Source organism: Fundulus heteroclitus, chromosome 2 (assembly GCF_011125445.2).
Source record: "Fundulus heteroclitus isolate FHET01 chromosome 2, MU-UCD_Fhet_4.1, whole genome shotgun sequence".
NCBI classification, from domain to species: domain Eukaryota; kingdom Metazoa; phylum Chordata; class Actinopteri; order Cyprinodontiformes; family Fundulidae; genus Fundulus; species Fundulus heteroclitus.
The window spans coordinates 37539285-37559076 of NC_046362.1; the positions used below are offsets into that span (position 1 = coordinate 37539285).

General features: G+C 40.7%; 1 protein-coding gene across 3 annotated transcripts in view; it reads left to right on the forward strand.

Moving 5' to 3' along the window:
- The window catches only part of LOC105926548 (protein arginine N-methyltransferase 8-B), a 35653-nt gene extending 16578 nt beyond the window's left edge, over positions 1-19075 (forward strand). For 2 of the 3 annotated variants that reach the window (XM_036126722.1, XM_036126711.1), the window contains exons 5-11: positions 4587-4650; positions 6111-6253; positions 7519-7606; positions 8587-8702; positions 13018-13168; positions 16298-16419; positions 16859-19075. In XM_036126722.1, the coding sequence (XP_035982615.1) occupies positions 4587-4650; positions 6111-6253; positions 7519-7606; positions 8587-8702; positions 13018-13168; positions 16298-16419; positions 16859-16942 (768 nt within the window). In that variant the 3' untranslated portion in view covers positions 16943-19075. The remainder of the gene's footprint in view (positions 1-4586; positions 4651-6110; positions 6254-7518; positions 7607-8586; positions 8703-13017; positions 13169-16297; positions 16420-16858) is intronic. The other variant, XM_036126715.1, reaches the window with a different exon arrangement.
- The last annotated feature ends 717 nt before the right edge of the window (positions 19076-19792 follow it).

Below are 19792 nucleotides of genomic sequence, written 5' to 3' on the forward strand. Positions count from 1 at the left end.
CACGGTGCAATAGAAACTGGTAAACGGCGTAATACCCACACCGTGCCACTAGTGGAGCTATATTCTTTAAAACTCAGCATGGGGCCTGCAAGCTCTCAAGTATGATATGTTCAGAAGAGTGAGAAGGTAAAGGTTCCTGCTGGGGGTTATTAGGGTGGTTAGGGGGTGATCAGCTTTACTGACCCTGACAGATACAGATACCCACCAAGCTGTGAAAAAGTCTGAAACAGCCCAGCAGAAGGCGGTGCTTAGATGGAGCCTCAGATGGAGTGCAGTGAATGGATCACTTATCATGGCGACCGCTCATGCACTTCCGCTTTGGCTGAAGAGGCCTTACCAATTAGACCCTTCAGAGGCGGCCAAACACACATAAATCATGTACAGCTCTGTGGCTATGAGAGTAGAATAAAAGCATTTAGGTTAGAATTCATTATATAAATTGTCCAAACAGAAACTTAACAGTGTTAAATATTTTGGCGGTCTCATTAGCTAGTTGAGGTCCGGCAGTGTTGGATCTTAATTCTAAGGATTCTTACTTAATGAAATTTGGCATCAATACACCTATTGTGACAGTGACGTGTCCCGTATTAAGTCTTTTTCCACCTTGTACTCTTTTTACATTTCTCCATTTTCAACATCACTCCAGGGCAATTTAGCTTTCCTGCAAGGATAAATTAACCCCAGCGCACAATGTCAGACAATAATCCCTTAATATTTATTTTGTGCTGTCAGCTCTGCGTGTATTTCGAGGTAATGTTTAACTTTTGCAAGACTCTGCAGAAAAGACAAAATAATCCTTTGAATGTGTTTTTTTTAAATATTTGATGATGGTGGCATATTTGATCAAACTTCTTTATTCTTCTTGGGTCAATAGGCTGCAGCACAGTTGCCTATTTTACATAAAAAGGCACGTGGAGCAGGAAATTATCTGCTGAAGATAATTAGAAATGCCTCCCTGACTGCGCTCTGTTTTTATCGCTCACATCAGAAGTCTTTCAGTCAGAAATGTAATTTCTAAATGCATATACTGAACATGTCCTGATGGGTGGGAGTCAAGTTTTGTAGATTGTGAACTGAACCCAAATGCGGACAGGAATTAGGAATGAGCGAGGTGAAGGATAATAATAACACAAAACTTACTGGTCTTAAATAGAGAATAGAGGACATGGAGCACAGACAGAGAAATGGTCAGTGTGACGGAATAAACCAAAGAATCAAAGAATCCAAGGGACAATGAAACTAAGGAAGGAATCTGACACAAAGGGAGCTAAACTAAGACACAAAGAGACTGATGAACCAACAGGAAAAGATTGACACTTATCTAAGAAAAGTAAATCTAAATGAACAAAGAACAAAACACAAGAATAAACTAAGAAACCAAACACAAAGGATTTAAATAAAAACGTATAATAATAATAATAATAATAATAATAATAATAATAGACACAGAGAATTTAACTATTTGTGACAAACCTATAGAACATAAATAAACTATCAGGAAATGAAAACCAAAACCCAAACACCCAGGGATCGTAGGAATGCGACCAAAATGCAGGCAGCAACTGCGATGTGATGAGAATTTAACAAAAAACAAAACTAGCAAAGAACAGCAGCAGCCAGGGAACTTAAATACTATGAAGAAACAAGGTGAGTGGAAGCAAGGCCACAGATTCGAGGACACTAGACTAATACCAAGGGGTTTAACGAGATCTTGTGATATTAAAGCATCACGATATTTGTTGGTGGGGCGACTGCTCTCTGGTTAGCACGACCCAATTGTAGTCCGCATGTCTTAGCCTGATGAAGCTCTAATAGATGTTCCCACTACTCTTAAGTCATTTGTTTGACAGCATTTTGGATTTATTGTGGAAATGATAAACGGTGAGAGAGTTACAGACAAGACACAAGAATTATGTAAGCATTACAAAAAATAAATAAGGTTACCAAACACTGCAGCGACACCAGCACAATGCAAAGTCACCATCAGAACCGCCGCAGTACCGTGCCTGAACCTGCTGAGCCTGTGAAGAAGATACTGGAAGGACAGAGAATGTTAAAAGACGCCTTTATACCTCAGCTTCCATGTTTGTGAGCTAGACTAAAAAAAAACAAAAAAAAAAAAACATAAGAGACATCAGCATTTTAATAATAGCTGACATGAGGCCATTTTCTGTTTCGGACAATCAGGGATATTGGAGACTTCTTGGCAAGCAAGAACCAAAGTACAGCAGTTCATCATCATCATCATCACATTTTGATCACACAGTGAGTGCAAGGCTACAGTTGTTCAGCATTGCTTTAACGGCCGATAAAAGAAGGTCTAGGTTGTTTTTGTTTTTTTTTAACTACGTCACCATCACAGCGCACCCTGTCATCCACAACCGGGATTTTTTGAAAGTATAAAAATCATGTCCTGTCTTAATCTCGTGAACTCAAGACTGCGTCACATATTGTGAGTTTTATGTGTCCTTACAGCCCTACTGGTGACAGAACAGAAACAAGGAATAACTAAGTGAACAAACAACAAGTAAAATGAGCTAAATATGCAAAATGCAGAAATTAACCCAAAAAGTACTCCTAACAGAAATATTGCTGATGTGATGAGTTATGAAATAGAGATACACCAGTCACTGTGGTGAATAGTAATAACAAACATCAACTCCCATCACGAGGAGTTAGAGGGATGTAATAGATGCAGAGGTGGGCAGAGTAGCCAAAAACTTTAATCAAGTAAGAGTAGCACCACTTCAACATATTTTTACTAAAGTAAAAGTAAAAAGTAGTCAGCCAAGAAATTACTCAAGAGTAAAAAAGTATTCAATAAGAAGGCTACTCAAGTACCGAGTAACTAATCATAAAAGCTGATGATTTAATATTTAAAAGTTAAGTAATCGGACTGACAAAAATTAAGGTTACGTGCAAATTCAGATTTTTTTTTTAAATAAAGAAAATCTTATATATTAAAGACAAAAATTTAAAATATACAAAGAATAACAATTACAAAACAACAAATTCATGCAGCAGAAACACTTTTCTAAGCCCTTTTTTTAAGCAACACTTACAGCAGTTGATGTACACACAGTATGTTAGATCAGGCCAAAGTACTTCCAGTAACAATATCTGCTGTTTACTGTACGTTCATCTGAACTCCAAGTGGCTCAATGAGCTCAGCAGATAGAAAATAACAATAAAATAACAAAGCTTGTTTCCAAACAAGAAGTCTCACTTTAACATTAACTCCAGGTTTTTGTCTCTCTGATGCATTTTTGGTTAAAACAAGTTTGTTCTTTATTCATAAAGTTACTCACAGCAGGTAGAGTACCCAGAAATTTTACTCAAGTAAGAGCAGCAACACTTGAGTAATAATATGACTCAAGTAAAAGTAAAAAGTGCAGTGAAGTACAGTAAATGTAACGAGTTAATAGCTGCCTCTGGTTAGAAGTATCCTAACATGTTGTCCTGAAAGTTAATGTGTTGGAGCGAAAAATAAAAAGCAGCTTACGGTTTCACCCAGAGGACCAAATCGTTCCGGGTCAGAACATCTCCAGAACGGCAGCTTCTGTTCAGCCTTCCTGCTCTGCTGGGGTCAGCATCGATCAAGCAGATATATGGTGGTCCAGAAACTTTATGATGTACAGAGGGAAGGAAGTCTGGGCCGTGTGGTCCGGTCCGTCAGACGGGAATCTGCAGCTTGAATTAAGGAAGAGGTTTATGTGGGTTCTGATAGAAAGGTGTCAGAACACGAGGAGCGATGCAGTTTGTTGTGTAAGGATCTGCGTAGCTGCAGTCCAGTCAGTGGACCTGCACTGACTCCTGGTTCCTCTTACAAAAACGTGCTTTTGGAAGAGGGAGCATTTAATTTCTGGACAGGTGCGCATCAGAACTGGACCATGGAGTAATGGAAGAAGGTGATCTGTTCTGACAAATCACATCCTGTCATGCAGCACCGGGGTGATGTCACCTACCCGAGTAACACAGGACACTAGTTAGAGGCAGCGTGATGCTCCGGGCATCGTTGACCTGGGAAACCTTCGCTTCTGGCTGAATTTCATCTTCAGCATCCAGAAGGTTATACAGAATCATGCAAGTGACCTAATTATTTTATTCAGGTGCTTTTTAAAGCAAGAATAATGTGCTTTTTTTGACTGTTTGCGATTCATGTGTGAACAAACAGAGCATGTAGCCAACTTCCATGATTCTCCCCTTTAAATGGGCCACTTTCTACAAAGACTTCCTTGCCTTTAGCGTTCTGAGGCTCTTTTTTTTGTTGGTTTTCACACTTTATTCTGCTGTTCTAGTTCAAAACATTATTTCTGCTTCAGTTAATTAAAAACATGCAGTTTTTTTAACTATATGTTCTTGTGTTCTTAGTTTTGCACAATTTTCAATATTTTCACATATCAACCTGTGTGTCAGTAGTAATAGAAGTAGTGATTTCACACTGTACATTGTTATAGAAATGAGTAATGAAAACAGATCTGCCTTGTTTCTGAGCAGTCAGCACGAGCAGGAAGTCAAACTAATGTCGTCTTATGTCTGCAGAGGATGTTGCATTAAACATCTGCTCAATTTCCTGTTCTCAACAGATCGAGTGTTCCAGCATATCAGAGTACTCAGAGAAGATCATCAAGTCCAATCACCTCGACAGTGGTAAGAGCTGCAGCTGCTCCTCAGCGCCTCCTCACTGTGGACGGAGCGCAGTGGAAAATTCCTCATTAGCCTAAATTGTAAAGCATAATGACCCTGTGGGATGTCTGAAAATCCTCCCGCTGCAGTCATGTGGCATGCCGTGGGTTTGTGATGCCAAGACATCATTTCCAAACTGGAGGTGTGAATTCAGGAGCTTTGACAGAAGCAGCTGATTACAAAAGGTCCTGGATGACACCTAGCTTAACTGGAGCACGTCTTTAAACAAATTAACATGTACATCGATGTCACATTAGGCCTCAAACTGTTGAATTGCAAAGGAAAAGTCATATTATATAGATTCATTCCACACAGACTGAAACATTTTAGTCTTGTATTTAAATGTATGTGGATGATTCTTGCTTACAGCTTGTAAAACTATTTTATTCAGAAAACTTCTAAATTACACCAGACCAATGAAAAATGATTATTCCATGACCAGGTACTGTACAGTATTTGCACTCAGTAGTTGGTCTGGGCTCCTTTTGCAGAAGTCACTGCTTTGATGCTGCGTAGCATGAAGGAGGTCAGCCTCTGCTGAACCTGGATGGTACGCTGTGTTTTCTGATTTGAATTTCTGTTTTTGGTCAAATTTTCATTCACTGTAAGACAAAATCATTCAAATTAGCAGAACAAAACTCTTGACTTGCATTAATCTGTGTGGGATTAATTTGTAAAATAAGCAAGTTTGACTTTTTTTAAATGAGTTACTGAAATAAACCTCCTTAAAGAAAATTAATTGTAATAGAAGAGGGAAAAGAAAGCAAAAAGATGGGTTTGCTCTCCTTTATCCTCCCACCATCATGCTCCGTTTTTGCTCAGTTGTTAGTTTGCAGACCTGCTTTGAGCTCTTGTGAGTTTAGAGGCTGCAGTTTAATCTCTGAAGTCCTGCAGAAAAAAAACAAACTAATTTCCTGGAAGGCCACTAGCCGCACAGCGACCAAATAATGGCTCTATAAACCATCCTGTCAGCAAATGTCCTATCTGTATACCTATGAATACCAAATAAACTCCAGTAATTTAGACGAGTATGAGCGGAGTTTGCTGTGCGGTGGACTGTGAAGGAGCGGGAAGCAATCAGAGCGCGTGGCTCATGTCATTCTGGCCGTCGTTGCATCAACACAGAAACTCCACAGTAACATCCCACCAAAGCAGAGCAAACAGAGCTGAAGTCAATTATTTTTCTGCAGAGCAAAGAGCCAATCCTCCACTGCTGTCCCCGTCTGGGCCGGCTTTCATCACAGCAGCACGGCTGCAGAGGAAGCTGCTCTTCCACCCACCTATAAATTATGATCCTGTGTTATTAAACCTGTTGCAAAATACCAGTAGTGCCTCTTTTTTGGCCAATCTGAGAGGGTAATCAGCTGCTGTGGTACTGTACAACCGTTCTAGTTCCTGACTCCATTTATCATTCTGTGTTTCAGTTATCACGATATTCAGAGGCAAGGTGGAGGAGGTGGAGCTTCCTGTGGAGAAGGTGGATATCATCATATCTGAGTGGATGGGCTACTGCCTGTTCTACGAATCCATGCTCAACACCGTCATCTTTGCAAGAGACAAGTGGCTGGTATGACACCCAGGTCGTCTATCTGCAAAGTGATTTCACAAATAAACCATCTTATCCAAGCACATCCGGATGTAGGCGATTAATCTCCACCCAGATAGAAAGGCTCAGTCAGCCCTGAAATAGCAACATTAACACAGAAATGTATATTTTCCATTAGATTTCAGTCTGGGACAAAAGCTGTGACCTCTACAGGACGTGAGACTTTAGTTGAGTCCATTCCTTGGCTGTGTTTCATGTTTCCCAAGATTAATGTCTAACATGAAAATATTGTTAACATAATGGATATTTTACCTTTAAAAACAAAAGTGTGTCTGAGATAAATGTAAAGTTATGCCTGCTGCTAACTTATTTTAAATCAGAAGTCCCTTTGAAATCTATTTTATGATGGAGACCCGGCTTAGCTGGCAGCAGAATGAGCTGATGGTGAGCTCACATTGAAATAAAAATGCCACTTCTCTTTTAAAGCATACTTATTATCAGAGTCTTAAAATCTTCAGCTGATGTGTCTTTAGTTTAAGAAATAAACAGATATTCCCTGTGACTGCGACAGATCGCAGTCACAGGGTAGGAGGCCGATGGTGGAGCATTAATGAGAGAAGCAAGAGGACCATGGTGGCTCTGGAGGAGCTGCAGAGAGCCACAGCTCAGGTGGCAGTTACTGTCAACAGGACAACTGTCAGTTGCCACGGTGGTGGCAGCATTATGTTGTGGGATGGTGCTAAATCCAGGACAATACTGGAAAAAAAAAACTTTTAGAGGCAGCAGAAGACCTGAGACTGGGATGGAATGGCCTAGTCAAATTCCAGCCCTAAAAACAATGGAGAATTGTGACAAGTACAAGTTCAGTTCCTTGTACTGCAAAGCTGTCGTATGGGACATAAAAACATATCCAGTGAAAAGTATGACTTAATTTTATGTAAAATAAAAAAAATAAACAATGCATCAGTTTCCTTCCACGTCACAATTATACTCTCTTCTGCTTTTATCACATGAATTCTCCACTGAAGTTTGTCTACAAAGCACTGCACCTTAAATGTGTTGATATATATCTTCAGTGTTTCAGGGATTGTTATATTATCTATTCCTTTATAATGTATCTTTATCATTTATAACTTTTTTGAAACATGAAAAAGCATTGATTCCATCATATCATAGATGTTGAAGTAAAAATGTTTTTTTTATCTGAAGAGTTGCAGTCATGTAGCTCTTATCTGACGTGTTTAGAGATTTTATTTTATCTTTTATTTGCTCTCCTTTTCAAACAGAAGGCGGGGGGCTTGATGTTTCCGGACCGAGCCTCCCTCTACGTATTGGCCATCGAAGACAGGCAGTACAAAGACTTCAAAATACATTGTAAGTGCATCACTAATGTCTGCGTGTCATCTAAAGTGTCCCTCCTCATGTGGCTCTGGGTGACTTTAGAAACAATTGGATGATGGATGGACGCCTATAGAAAAAGTTTGGGTTTGGTTCTCATATAGACGCATCCCCCGGGCTCAAGACTGGGGGCGGTAGCTGACATCGCAGCTCAACAATCCCCTCCATCACTCCTCCCACTCCAAACCACCCAGGAGTGCTGGGGCTGAGTTTATTGGTGGCAAATCACAAGAGCAGCAGCAGCACCAGCAGCGTGTTCTTGTGTCGGTGCACAACTCAGAGACCAGCAGCTACACAAACCAGAGCACGGCTGAAAGGTCCCATGTGCTCTTCTTTATAGGCAGAGGAAGCCAAGTGGCCCAAAGCACTGCAGAGCCTCTCTGTGAGGTCTGGAGACTTCACTGTGATCTGCTGATGTGCTCATGATGACCGTAAACCTCTTCCTCTGGCAAAATGCGCAAGAAGACCTTTATGCAGACTAAGAAGTGGTCCTTTGCTGGATCTCTGTATTCTAAGAGCCTCCAGAGATCCTCGCTGCCCCTCTCGGCTGCACACTCTCTCTGATAAGTAAACAGCAAGCAATGCAAATACACTAAATCGTGAAAGCCCGCTGGGCTTTTCTGACCTGTTCATCATCGGCAGTTCTCCACAGCACTCAACTTGTTCTCCCCTTTTGGGTCCTTGCAGAAATGTTTGCTCACACGTTTATTAAGAGCCCGTATGAATAATGGATGGGACTGTTTAGCGCAGGCTACGAGGATTTGCCACACAAGATTGAAGTCTAACTTTAATCAGACCCGTAAGAACAGTGTTGCCTAACAAAATTAGTGTGTCAGCTTTTAGTGTGTCACGCTTAAAAAAACCTCCATGGAACAAAACAAGTTCACGTGTTTGAACTGAAATCTAAACACAAGTAAACACATGCAGAAATAACTCTATGATGCTGTATTTACCAGGGTGGGAGAACGTGTACGGCTTTGACATGACCTGCATCCGTAACGTGGCGATAAAGGAGCCCCTGGTGGACGTGGTGGACCCCAAACAAGTGGTGACCAACTCCTGCCTGATCAAGGTTAGTATTGTGATAAAATAAATGTATAATGGCTGAGTTCTGATAGTAAATAATCACATCAGAGCAGATGTGGTTGCATATATTTGCCTCCAGAAAGTTTCCTTAAACGTGTTCAGATGGAGGTCGCTGATAATCCAGGGGTGGAATACCAAAACCAAAACCTATTATAAGATTGTGGTTCTTTTATTATACTGTTGTCATGTCTAGGTTATTTAAGAAACACTGCATTGCAGGAGTTAGGAGGTCACCTTGGGAGATACGGGTCCACTTCAAGTTCTCATTTTATCCGACAACTATCACCTGAGCTGCACAACAATATAAAGAAAGAAAGAAATCTTTATTTGTCATTGCAATTGTACATTCCAGTGAAATGTGTCTTCTGCATTTAACCCATCCATCAGGGAGCAGTGGGCAGCTATCACAGTCCAGAGGGTCTTGCTCATGGACTCACAGTGGCAGTCTGCGGGAATTGAACCTGGTACTTGCAACCTTCTCAGAGAGCAAGCACACCATTTTTTTAAATGAAAAAAATCAATAAATAAATATTTACTTAGAAATACTTTGGTGTCACCAGCGATAACAAACATGTCTATGATGAAGATTTGAATGATAAATTAAAATGTACAGGAGAAAGCTAGACATGATTAGGATGCAGTGACATGACTTTAAACAGTTTGTTGAATTTAAAATAATTCTGCAAAGAAGAGTAGACCAACATTCCTCCATTTTAAAGACTCATTGCACGTTATCAGAAACACTTGACAGCAGCTGTTGCTACTAAGGGTCCAAGCACCAGTTTAATTTACCTTTTAACAAAGAGCCAAGCTGGTTTCGCCCTGCTTATTTTTTGTTATCTTAAAAAATGCTAAACTTATTTGGAGAATTTTGAATTTTTTTTTGTATTTACTTAGGTTATTTTTTTTGTGTTGAGTTAATTCAATGATCTTAAACATGATGCTAATTAGCTTCATACCTGTTTTGATGGGAGTACAGCCAAGGCAGGAAATGAATACCACAAAAGTTAATTGTTACCTATGCCTGAAACTAAGGATGGAAGTGCCTTGAGCTACACCTGGTTCATGGAAGCGTGCACAGGGCAGATCACACGGCTGGTGAACCGTCTTCTACAACTGATATATCAGAATAGACAACTAGGGACCAGGATTCTAAAAGCTATTTTCAATTTTGGGTTTACAGCTTTTTAGCTACTCTAGGCCTTTAAAGAGTGGAAATAAGTAATAACACTATTAATTACTGTAAAATGTATAATACAAAATAAATAAATTTTACTTGTATAACTTGGATGTAATTATAGACATTATAAATTCTGTGCATGCATTTCTATCATGCAAAATTGAATAAAATCATTCATTTAGATTATGAATAATTAAATAAATAAATAATAACAACGTTTCATACCCAAATACAATATGTTATAGTAAAACAGGAGCTAAAAGCTTCTGGGAAAGTACAGTAAATGTAGATTTCAGTTTTAAACTAAATTTGAAACACTGCAGGATGAAAAGCCAGCGTCTGTTAAAACACATGTTCAAGTTTAATTGATAACACTTATTTCTCATTATTAAAAGGGGATAAGGAGAAATTTCGCAATATTTAACTATTTTAAAAAGACTGTAATAATTCAAGTGTGATGGACGTTCAAAAATGTCGTCTGACTGAAAGTCTTACTTGAGCCCAAGCAGCATCAATAAAATAAACATGCTGAGACTGAAAGTTGGTTTCATTCCTTCGGTGCCTAGAGGTGATAATTAGCATCATACCAAAGTTTACACTAACGGTAGGTGTAATGTTTAAATTAATAATCTCTTATTATTCTAACATGTGACTGACAGCAAAAACAGATGCAATACATTGTTTGTACAAATGGATATAAATCGAGGTATTATGGGGATGTGATAAAAAAAAAAGTGAGATCAGAAGATCTTCCTTTTATTTACAACCCAGAATGTCTCCTAAATCAGTGCATTTCCCCTTTAAAGATTGTTTAGATGAAACGTCAGGATCGGCTGATTTTTTTTCTATATTATCAAGCTTTAGCAGCAGAACATTTTAAAGTAGCCACCATCTTTCTTAAACTGAACATTATTTTAATTACCATTTTAAATCTCAGCTTAATAAACTAATGGTTGTGATAGGAATGGTTATTTCATTATCATTCTATAACGTCAGTAGATGGACTGAGTTGTTCCTACTGATGAAACCCACATGTGCAGCAACTAATAAGTCATAATAGCGTGCTGATAAACCTCCTGCAGGGGTTTCCACGCGGCTGGAATGAGTTTGACCTTGAAGTGCGGCGCCCCCAGATCAGACTGCTGCAGCGTGCATGACAATGGCGGCCTGTCTAGTCACCCTGATTGTTCCCCTCATCATGGAGACCTTCTGATCGCTGACACTGATTACAGGTTTCTGTCTGCGTGAACACACCTTGACTTTTATCAGACTCGCCTCCTTGCTTTGTAATTGGAACAACAATCCTTACAGCGGGGATCCCCTGTCGGCCGGCTCCTTTCAACCAATCACTGAGTGACCTTCTGAAAGATGGAGGACTGAGCAGTTTTACACACAGAACCTTCATTTATGAAACTGATACCCAAAACAGGATTACTGATGAGCAAATACCTCAAGAAGGTATTTTGTAAGAATCACTTCATGATTTACATTTTCATTTTGTCAAGAGTCGCTAAAGGAAGATGAATACCGCTGTGTATTACAACGTTTTCATAAACCTGGAAAAATGACTATTGGTGCTGCAAATGTAAAGCGATAAATGTTTGCTAGGATTGTTTTATCTGTTTTAGACAGCTGGGATCTAAGAATCATGCACTGAACTTTATTACCAGCAGCTGGAAGGCGTGTTCCTCCACAGCGAACGTTTTCTCTGGCCCTGATGGAAGCTAGAAGTGAAGATCTGCTAGCAGTGACGGTGCAGGAGAAACCCAGCACTGCAGTGCAGGTTCTGGATGGACTGCAGTCATGCTGTTATCCATCTAAGCTGTGATGGCATGCTGGTGTGGCCCTGTTCACGCTACAACATACCAGAATGAGGAGCAACACATTTTTCTTTTAGGATGCCATCAGTTAAACTAAGTAGAACCAGACGAGGTTTTCAGACTTGAAGAACATTTGAATACGGAGCCTCTTCATTGCTGCTCATGTTTTAATGTTTATACCAAATGCCCACAGAGCTTTACTGGACACTTTCCACATGGGAACCTAACTGCACTTTTAGTGTTGTTACTTTGGCATAATTTCATATCCACTGTTTCCTGCGGTTAGATCTACACGTCTGTCTCTCCTAACCCGGCCAATCAGATTGATGATGTGCAGCACTCTCCGTTCTGCACATTATCAATCTGGTTCTGCTTCTATTGAATCCCTTTGGGAAATCTGAGGGGCATTCAGCGGGAGGAATGATTGGACGAAGCAACACCTAGTGCTCGCCTACCAAAGGTCGGTTTTAGCCAATCACGGTATCAAATGAAAATGTTGTAAGTAGCAGACGCCATGAGAAACCAGAACAAGTTACTCTGGTCAAAGCGCTTCTTACTCTTCTTTCAAAGAAGAAAGCTTGGATCCTGACAAACTGTGATAGCAGCAGCTCCTGCACAGCCATGTTTATGTTGTTTCTGTGGGCTCAACCGCTCTTGCTTTCGTCGTCCCGGTATGTCCCGCCTTAAACCACAACACTGCAGCCTGATTGGTCTGAACCGTTTTTGGTTTGGTCACAAACATTTGACGCGGGACTCTCGTGTGTTTGTGAACGCACAAATACCGCGAGATTTCAGCTAGCAGGCGAGGTTATATGTCTCTGGTTTTTACATCTAAACACTGAATTTATTTCTTTATAAAATAGCTCTAGACGACTCAGATCGGATGGGAAGCACCTGTGGACAGGAACGCTTAAGTCTTGACCGGTTTGGATATGAATCTGGACTTTGACTGAGTCATATTAACGATGTTTTGACCTAAACCATCCCATAATATCTCTGGCTGTATGTTCAGGGTGGTCATCCTGCTGGAAGGTGAACCTCCACCACAAGCTTGGGTCTTCTGCAGCCTCTAACAGGCTTTATTTGATGGTTGCATATACTTGCACTGGATTTTGTGAAGGGATACCACATAAAGGAGGGGCTGAATGCATGACACACTGTTCTGATTGTATTTGTAAAATGTTTTAAATCAGGCGTCCTTTTCCTTTCATCCTAATGCAGTGATACCGTCCCCAAAGTGTCCGGGGGTCAGACTGAGATGGGAAGCGTTTAATGCTGTTCGCTGATCTCTCCTTTCTCAGGAGGTGGACATCTACACAGTAAAACCTGAAGACCTCTCATTTACCTCAGCTTTCTGCTTGCAAATCCTGAGGAACGACTACATCCATGCACTCGTCACCTACTTTAACATCGAGTTCACCAAGTGTCACAAGAAGACGGGATTTTCCACAGGTAGGAGCTCAGAGCCATTGTTCAGCACGGACACGGTGGCTGGGTGTTAGACGAATACAAGCTGTATAGCACAAATGCCCTAATTCTGCACATACAAATGGTTTTAAAAATACTCACCTGTACACTGTGACTTTCTCCTGCATTGCCTACATTTCAATTGTTTACTTTTAAATCACTGCTGCACCTTATATTGTAATTTAATTTTACTGCAATTTACAAGCTGTATGCAACGAAATTTCGTTCTGTGCGCACTCTGTGTATACAAAATGACAAATAAAGTTGTCTAAGTCTAAGTTTACCATGAGCAGGATGTGATCAGCCTGCAAACATTACAGCTGCAGAGATTCACAGCTTCCAGTGACTTTTCGCCTTATTGACGTCTAAATCTGTTGCATTTGAAGCAACTGACATTGGTGTGTTAGTTAACATTAACATAAATTACAGCAAACTAATTCTGCCCTCTCACATTAAAACACAGAATGGTAAAATGTGACAAGATTTAGAACCTTTGGCCTCTCAACAAACCAGACTGGAGCAGGAAAGTGTCTCTGAAGTCTAACTTTTTATAGCAGCCATGGAAAATCGAAGCTCTGCTGACGCTGCAGAGCTGGACGGCTTGGAGGACAGGTCCCTATTGTTCCTTATTGGTCCCTATTGGTCCTTATTGTTCCTTATTGGTCTCATAGACACGTCTCCTCGCAGAAAATAGTGGAGATCTTTTTTGTCTTGACGTTTGTGTTGTAAGTGATCATGATCCAAACATTTGGGGTTGGATGATAATGGTGAAAGCACTTTGTCAGAACCGGCGTGTGGCTGACCTCTAGTGGCTGAGGAGAATAAAGATTTCTTCAACAGTTAAAGGGATTTCTTGGCTCCTTTGCTGGAAATAATCACAAATCCTCTTCTTATCCTAAACTAAAGCCTCAGAGAGACCTTTCATCTTCAATACAAAGAATTATACTCTGCCTTTTCCAAAAGATTTTCCTCTCACTCTCACTACCTTTCTATTGATTTTCTGTGAAGATGTTTGACAAGCAATTGCCCAATTTCAGACCTGCCAAAAAAACTTTAGGATAAAGATCTGAGTTTGCACACTGAGAGCCAAAATGGAGCCCCTGGAAGCAAACAGCACCAGACACTGCATCACTGCTGACCCCAGCAGACAGAAGCAATCCAGGGAGAGGCCAAAGACTCCATTTCACGGCCGTCAGTGGAGATGTCGTTTCATTGGCTGCATTTGCATAAGAAGCAGAGCTGGTTTCCCGGTATCTGTCCTGAGCTGAGCCTGTCCAGCTGCCACGCTGACTGACAGCTCCTTTTATCTGTGAACTTACCCAGAGCTTGTCCATAAAGCCAACAAACCAGGAAGACTGGCAGGAATTCAATTCAAGAGTCGCTGACCTTTGAAGCCCCCCAGAAGCCATCAGGGACTGTCAGCACTCTTACGAACACTCGCGTGTGTTTTGGTGCAGATATTATCAGGTGTTGGCCTTCTGTGGCGTGTCTCCATGCACTTTGGACAGAGAGAAAGCAGGACAGTGCTGAAAAAACGGCCTCACTAAATAGAGCTCTGGGATATGTTCAGATAAACCCGACCCTGCTTTAAACTGGACCAGAACACTGCAAAAGGGGAAGTAAAAGTGAGCAACAAATTCTTGAAATTAGTGTATTTGTCCTTGATTTGAGCATGTAAACACGATTAGCTGCCAATGGAATGAGATTGGTGTACTTATAACAGGAACAACTCATCTCCATCATTTTATTTAAAGTGCAGGATGCCTAATTATCTTGCTTTGGGGGTGAAATAGCCATTCCATTGGCAGATAGTCTTATTTACCTGCTCAATATAAGGACAAATATACTCATTTTAAAAAAGATTACTTACTATTAGTTCCCTTTTTGCAGTGAATCCCCTCCTTGACCTGTCTGCTGGGTTCCTTGGTCTTCATGATGCTCTCTAATGTTCTCTGAAAAACCTCGGAGGCCAGAAACAGAACATCTGAGCCACTCTGAGATTTAAAAACACACACCACATCTAATTAAAATGAGTCTTTGACTCTAATTTGGTTTAAAAGAAAAAGAATCAAAAACCACGCACCATTTTCCCATCACTCCTGCTTTCTGTCGCTGTCACACAAAATCCCAATAAAATGTGGAAACGTTAAAATATTTATGCAAAGCGCTAGAAAAAGAATTTCCCCTGAAAACCTTCAGAAAGACTGAAATAAAGCGAACCACGAGGCGAAATTAAAAATTGTGCTGTGTGTGACAAAGTGGTTGAGATCAAATTATTTGAGATCATTCATAATTGACTGCATTTGATTGTATAGTTATAACGCTTTAGCACTTCCTGTTTGGGTGATGATGTCATTGATTGTGTCACTGTCCAACCAAAGGACAGGTTTTCTTTATATTGTATAGTTTTATTTTCTTTAAAGCCACAGTTTGAGTTGCACTGAATGGACTGTTGTACTTTTCTACCCATTCAGTTGTAGATTAGGTCATAAATTGGATCTGGAATCTAATCTCGGTTTCTTTCTCTGGATTAATTTGTTTGGATTAACTTTTTTTTCTGGCACTGCAGACCGATGATGTTTCAGTCCTGTATTAAACCAGTAGGATTCTGCCAACCATGGGCTTAAGAAGGGATATTTTATCAGAATCAAGATGCTTCCTCTTCCTTGTTAACAACATTGGCAGGAAACGAAAATGAATAAAATGTGAATAAAATACACCAAGAAGTTTAAGATGTCAGCAGATGATGTCTAAAGCAGTTCTACAATACTGCACATTGAATTTTTTAAAAAAAATCATAATCTCACAGCTTTTATATGATGAAGGTTGTGCTAAGAAAAGTTTTCCTACCCTGCAGCTGCCATGCCAATTAAAGTTTCAATAAAATTAAGATGGTTAATAGGTTTTTATCACTGCGACAGCAAAGAATCAACAGCTGCATTTTACACATCTTTATGTCGTTCACTTCACCAGCGGCAACAGACTCTTTACTCATTCATTAAGCACCAATAAATGGTTAAGTGACCCTGATGGAAATATTAACACAAGCTTCCCCTTTCTGACTGAAACGTCAGCTTAATGTTGCAGATGTGCGTTTATGTCTGTGTGTTGCAGCTCCAGATGCTTCGTACACCCACTGGAAGCAGACCGTTTTTTACCTGGAGGATTATCTAACGGTGCGAAGAGGAGAAGAAATCGTCGGCAGCATTACTATGAAGCCCAACGAGAAAAACATAGTGAGTTAAATGCATCTCCTGATCACTTTGCATCAGTAAGAAACAACGGCCGCGCTGCAGCAGATCTTGGAGCTGCGCTTAGAGTAATGGCCGTCTGCACACAGCAGCTTTCTTCCCTGCGCTCTGCAGCATTGTAACACACAGCTGCACTGCGGTGCCTTGAACAAACAGCAGATTTCACTGTTGACCTTGTCAGTGTCCTCTCCACCCTTTAAATAACAGAGAACCAGTGTTTACTTTCTGCTGCCGCCCGAGGCAAACGCTCCGTTTATCAAACCCTGACGTCCCGCTGTTTGCTCGAAGGGAGAAAAAAATAAAATGTAATTGTTCTGCTGAAGTCCTGGAATCCTTTGTGCTGTCTGCTGTGTGTTTGATCAGCGGTTGTCCAGCGTTGAGTGAAAAACTCGCCCTCTTTGTGTCTCTCCATGCTCGCTCACAGCGTGACTTGGACTTCACGTTTGAACTGGATTTCAAAGGGCAGCTGTGCGAGGCAGCCATCTCACATGACTACAAGATGCGTTAGACTGGACCGCGCCGCCCTGCAGAATTTACCGCGGAGGAGGGGAGCCGCACCGCCACGGAGGGTCAGCAGGCAGGCCGCAGACCAGACGAGCCCAGGGAGGACGAAATAAAAAAAAAAAAGTCACCTCGTTATGTAATGACAGCAGGAAATCCTTTCTGCCGACTGTTAAAATAATTCTGAATGTAAAACAGTGATATTTTCTAGCACTGATGAATGTTCTTGGTATTAGCTGCGTGGAGTGATGTACCTGTGCTCTGTGTTTGCCTACAATAGATTAGAACAGGGGTCACCAACATGGCGCCCTCAGCCTGGTCAAAACATAGCAAAAACCCTCCAGTCAGCTGCATCTAAAATGTTATCTTGTTTAGTTTGTCTTCCTTTTTAGCCACACTTACATAGATTTAAATGTGAAATGCATTATTACAGAGCGTTAAGGTGAGCTCTGACTCTCAGTACAGGTACAGGTAGCCCTCTGTATGACACGGTGGGGGTGAAGCAGCTCTTAACTTCTAAAATGTTGGTGATTCCTGGTCTAGAAGGATCTGATCGGTTTCTGCTGCCTGCGCTCTGTTGAGGCTAGACAGGGAATTGCATCACTAAATGAAGATATGAGTTGCGCTGTAGTGACTGGCTGGATTAAACCCATTTATATTTGTGTAAGCTTAGCTATAGTGGAAATATACCAGTAGGTGAACGCCGCAGGACAAACAAAGGTATGAAGTGTTTGAACAATTTGTCGTTCCCGTCTCGGTAGGTGTGCAGTTTATGGTGACCAGGTCCACGTTGAACTTTATCGCCGTTTTTAGTTTGGGCTCAAATGTTGTCTGATCTCCTTTCTACATCACATGGTGGGCAAAACAAGTGTTTAACATATGAGCGTTTTTTTCTCAGTAAACGTATGATTTATGGGTCTGATGACTAGAAACTCATGCCAGATGTTGATAATAATCCACACAGAAGGTAACTAAACAAGTTAGGCCACAAATAGTGTGAAATAGATTCCAACGGTCCAGGGAATAAATATTAAAGTGGAATTCATTAAAAGCTTTAGTTCTTTCCATATGGATTTTCAAGCAGGTTTTAGAGGGAACATGATATATAAATAACAGCCCAGTGATTTGGTGATTTTTTTTTTTTTTGGAGCTGCTTCTCTTCCAAACATGCTGTGTGCAACGACACCCAAAGAGTCTGTTTCTAACCAGAATATATTCTCCAAGTTTTTCACTGACTTGTCTGAATCTCCTGCATGCTTGTTCTCCAGCAGAGGTCTAGTGCAGTGCTGTGCATGGAGGCGCCATGGTAGTGTGCATTACCTACTCTTCTCATGGTGCATGCTGATGTCAGCTCTTTCTGAAGCTCTTGGTCAACCTGCTTATTATTTATTTGACTTTTCCATCGGGAATCTTTTGGGGAGCACAATGTCATCGTCCTTTTGCAACAATAAGGTTTCAAGATTTTGAGAAAGCAAATTTGTTTACCCATCATGAAACGATGCTTAGTAAGAAATCTTTTTATTGGCCATCAGTTGGAGTAAAGAAGTAATTAATTTGTATTGATAGGGTCAGCATTGCTTTCTAAAACCTGACAGATTTCAGCTGCTTTCCTGGCCTTCCGTGCCTTTTTAGGCTTCCTTTACTGCACTTGAATACTTTCTACTATTAAACATAATTTGTCAACTAATTTGTTTCGGCTTCCTTGTTAGTACGGATCTAATAGGTTTTTAATGACGTCTGGTTTGAATTTCATCTTTAAAAAATATGATTACTGAGGAAACAAAAAACAAACTGTTAAACACTTGTTTGTCTTGCTGTAAACACTTTGACACATTTTTCTCCACTCCTGACCTTAACTTTGTTTTTATTTTCTTGTTCAGTATTTGTTAAAATATATAGAAATGTTTGCATCTAAACTAAAGAGAACAGGCAACATTTTACCATCTAAACATCATAAGTTGTACTAATTGGCCATGAGATGATGCAACAATAACCAAGCCACTTTTACACATAGTATTTCAAACAGTACTTTAGGTTTTCTGAGTATTTCCCCGTTACCTGTGCTCTTAAAAAGGTCATTGCCAAGATATCCACAAGGGTTTTATTTGTTTAAATAAAGCGGTTGATCTAGATAACTCGACGCAGCGTTGCTTATTCTACCAGATGTCTCAGACAGCGATGGGTTTTGATACGGACAACATGGCTCTTCACCCAGAGCGCCGTCATGGTGAGGGTGCCACCAGCACCCAGTGAGTTTCCTCTTTGTTTTCTTGCCCATTTAATTGACAATGAACCCCTCCCTGTGTCATCCAGGCACTGCTGCATACATGAAACATGTCATAATTTGACAACACACAGCTTTTTAAAGTTACATCCTACATTCAATGGTTTTCAACAAGCGCGTTTATTCTAAACTCCACTTTGTGATTTAAGCAGGACTGGCATTAAAAGTACATTTGGAGACTTAATTTGATATTCCAGAGGTTACAGTGTCCTGACTACTGAGAGTTGTAAAACTGAATATTTCCCACCCACGGCATACTACTGAATTAACTCGTTTCACCCTCTACAGAGGACATTTAAGGCTTTTCAGTGATACACCAAATGTGAATAGTTGTGCATTTTCTTGGCCTGGGCAGCCAGACTGACATATCAGCCTGGAAAGCAGCGGGTCAAGGCCGATTTCAGAGGCCGAACTAACAGGGTCAGCGGAAACAGGTTAGAGCCAATCAGAGAACCACGGGTGTGAGGCAAACTCCAAGCAACACGCTCCGCTTTTTGCCCTTAGAGCAGCCAGCTGTTGAGGTTTTGAAGAATAAAGAGCATCATTGAAGCATCGCTCTGTTGCCGCACCATC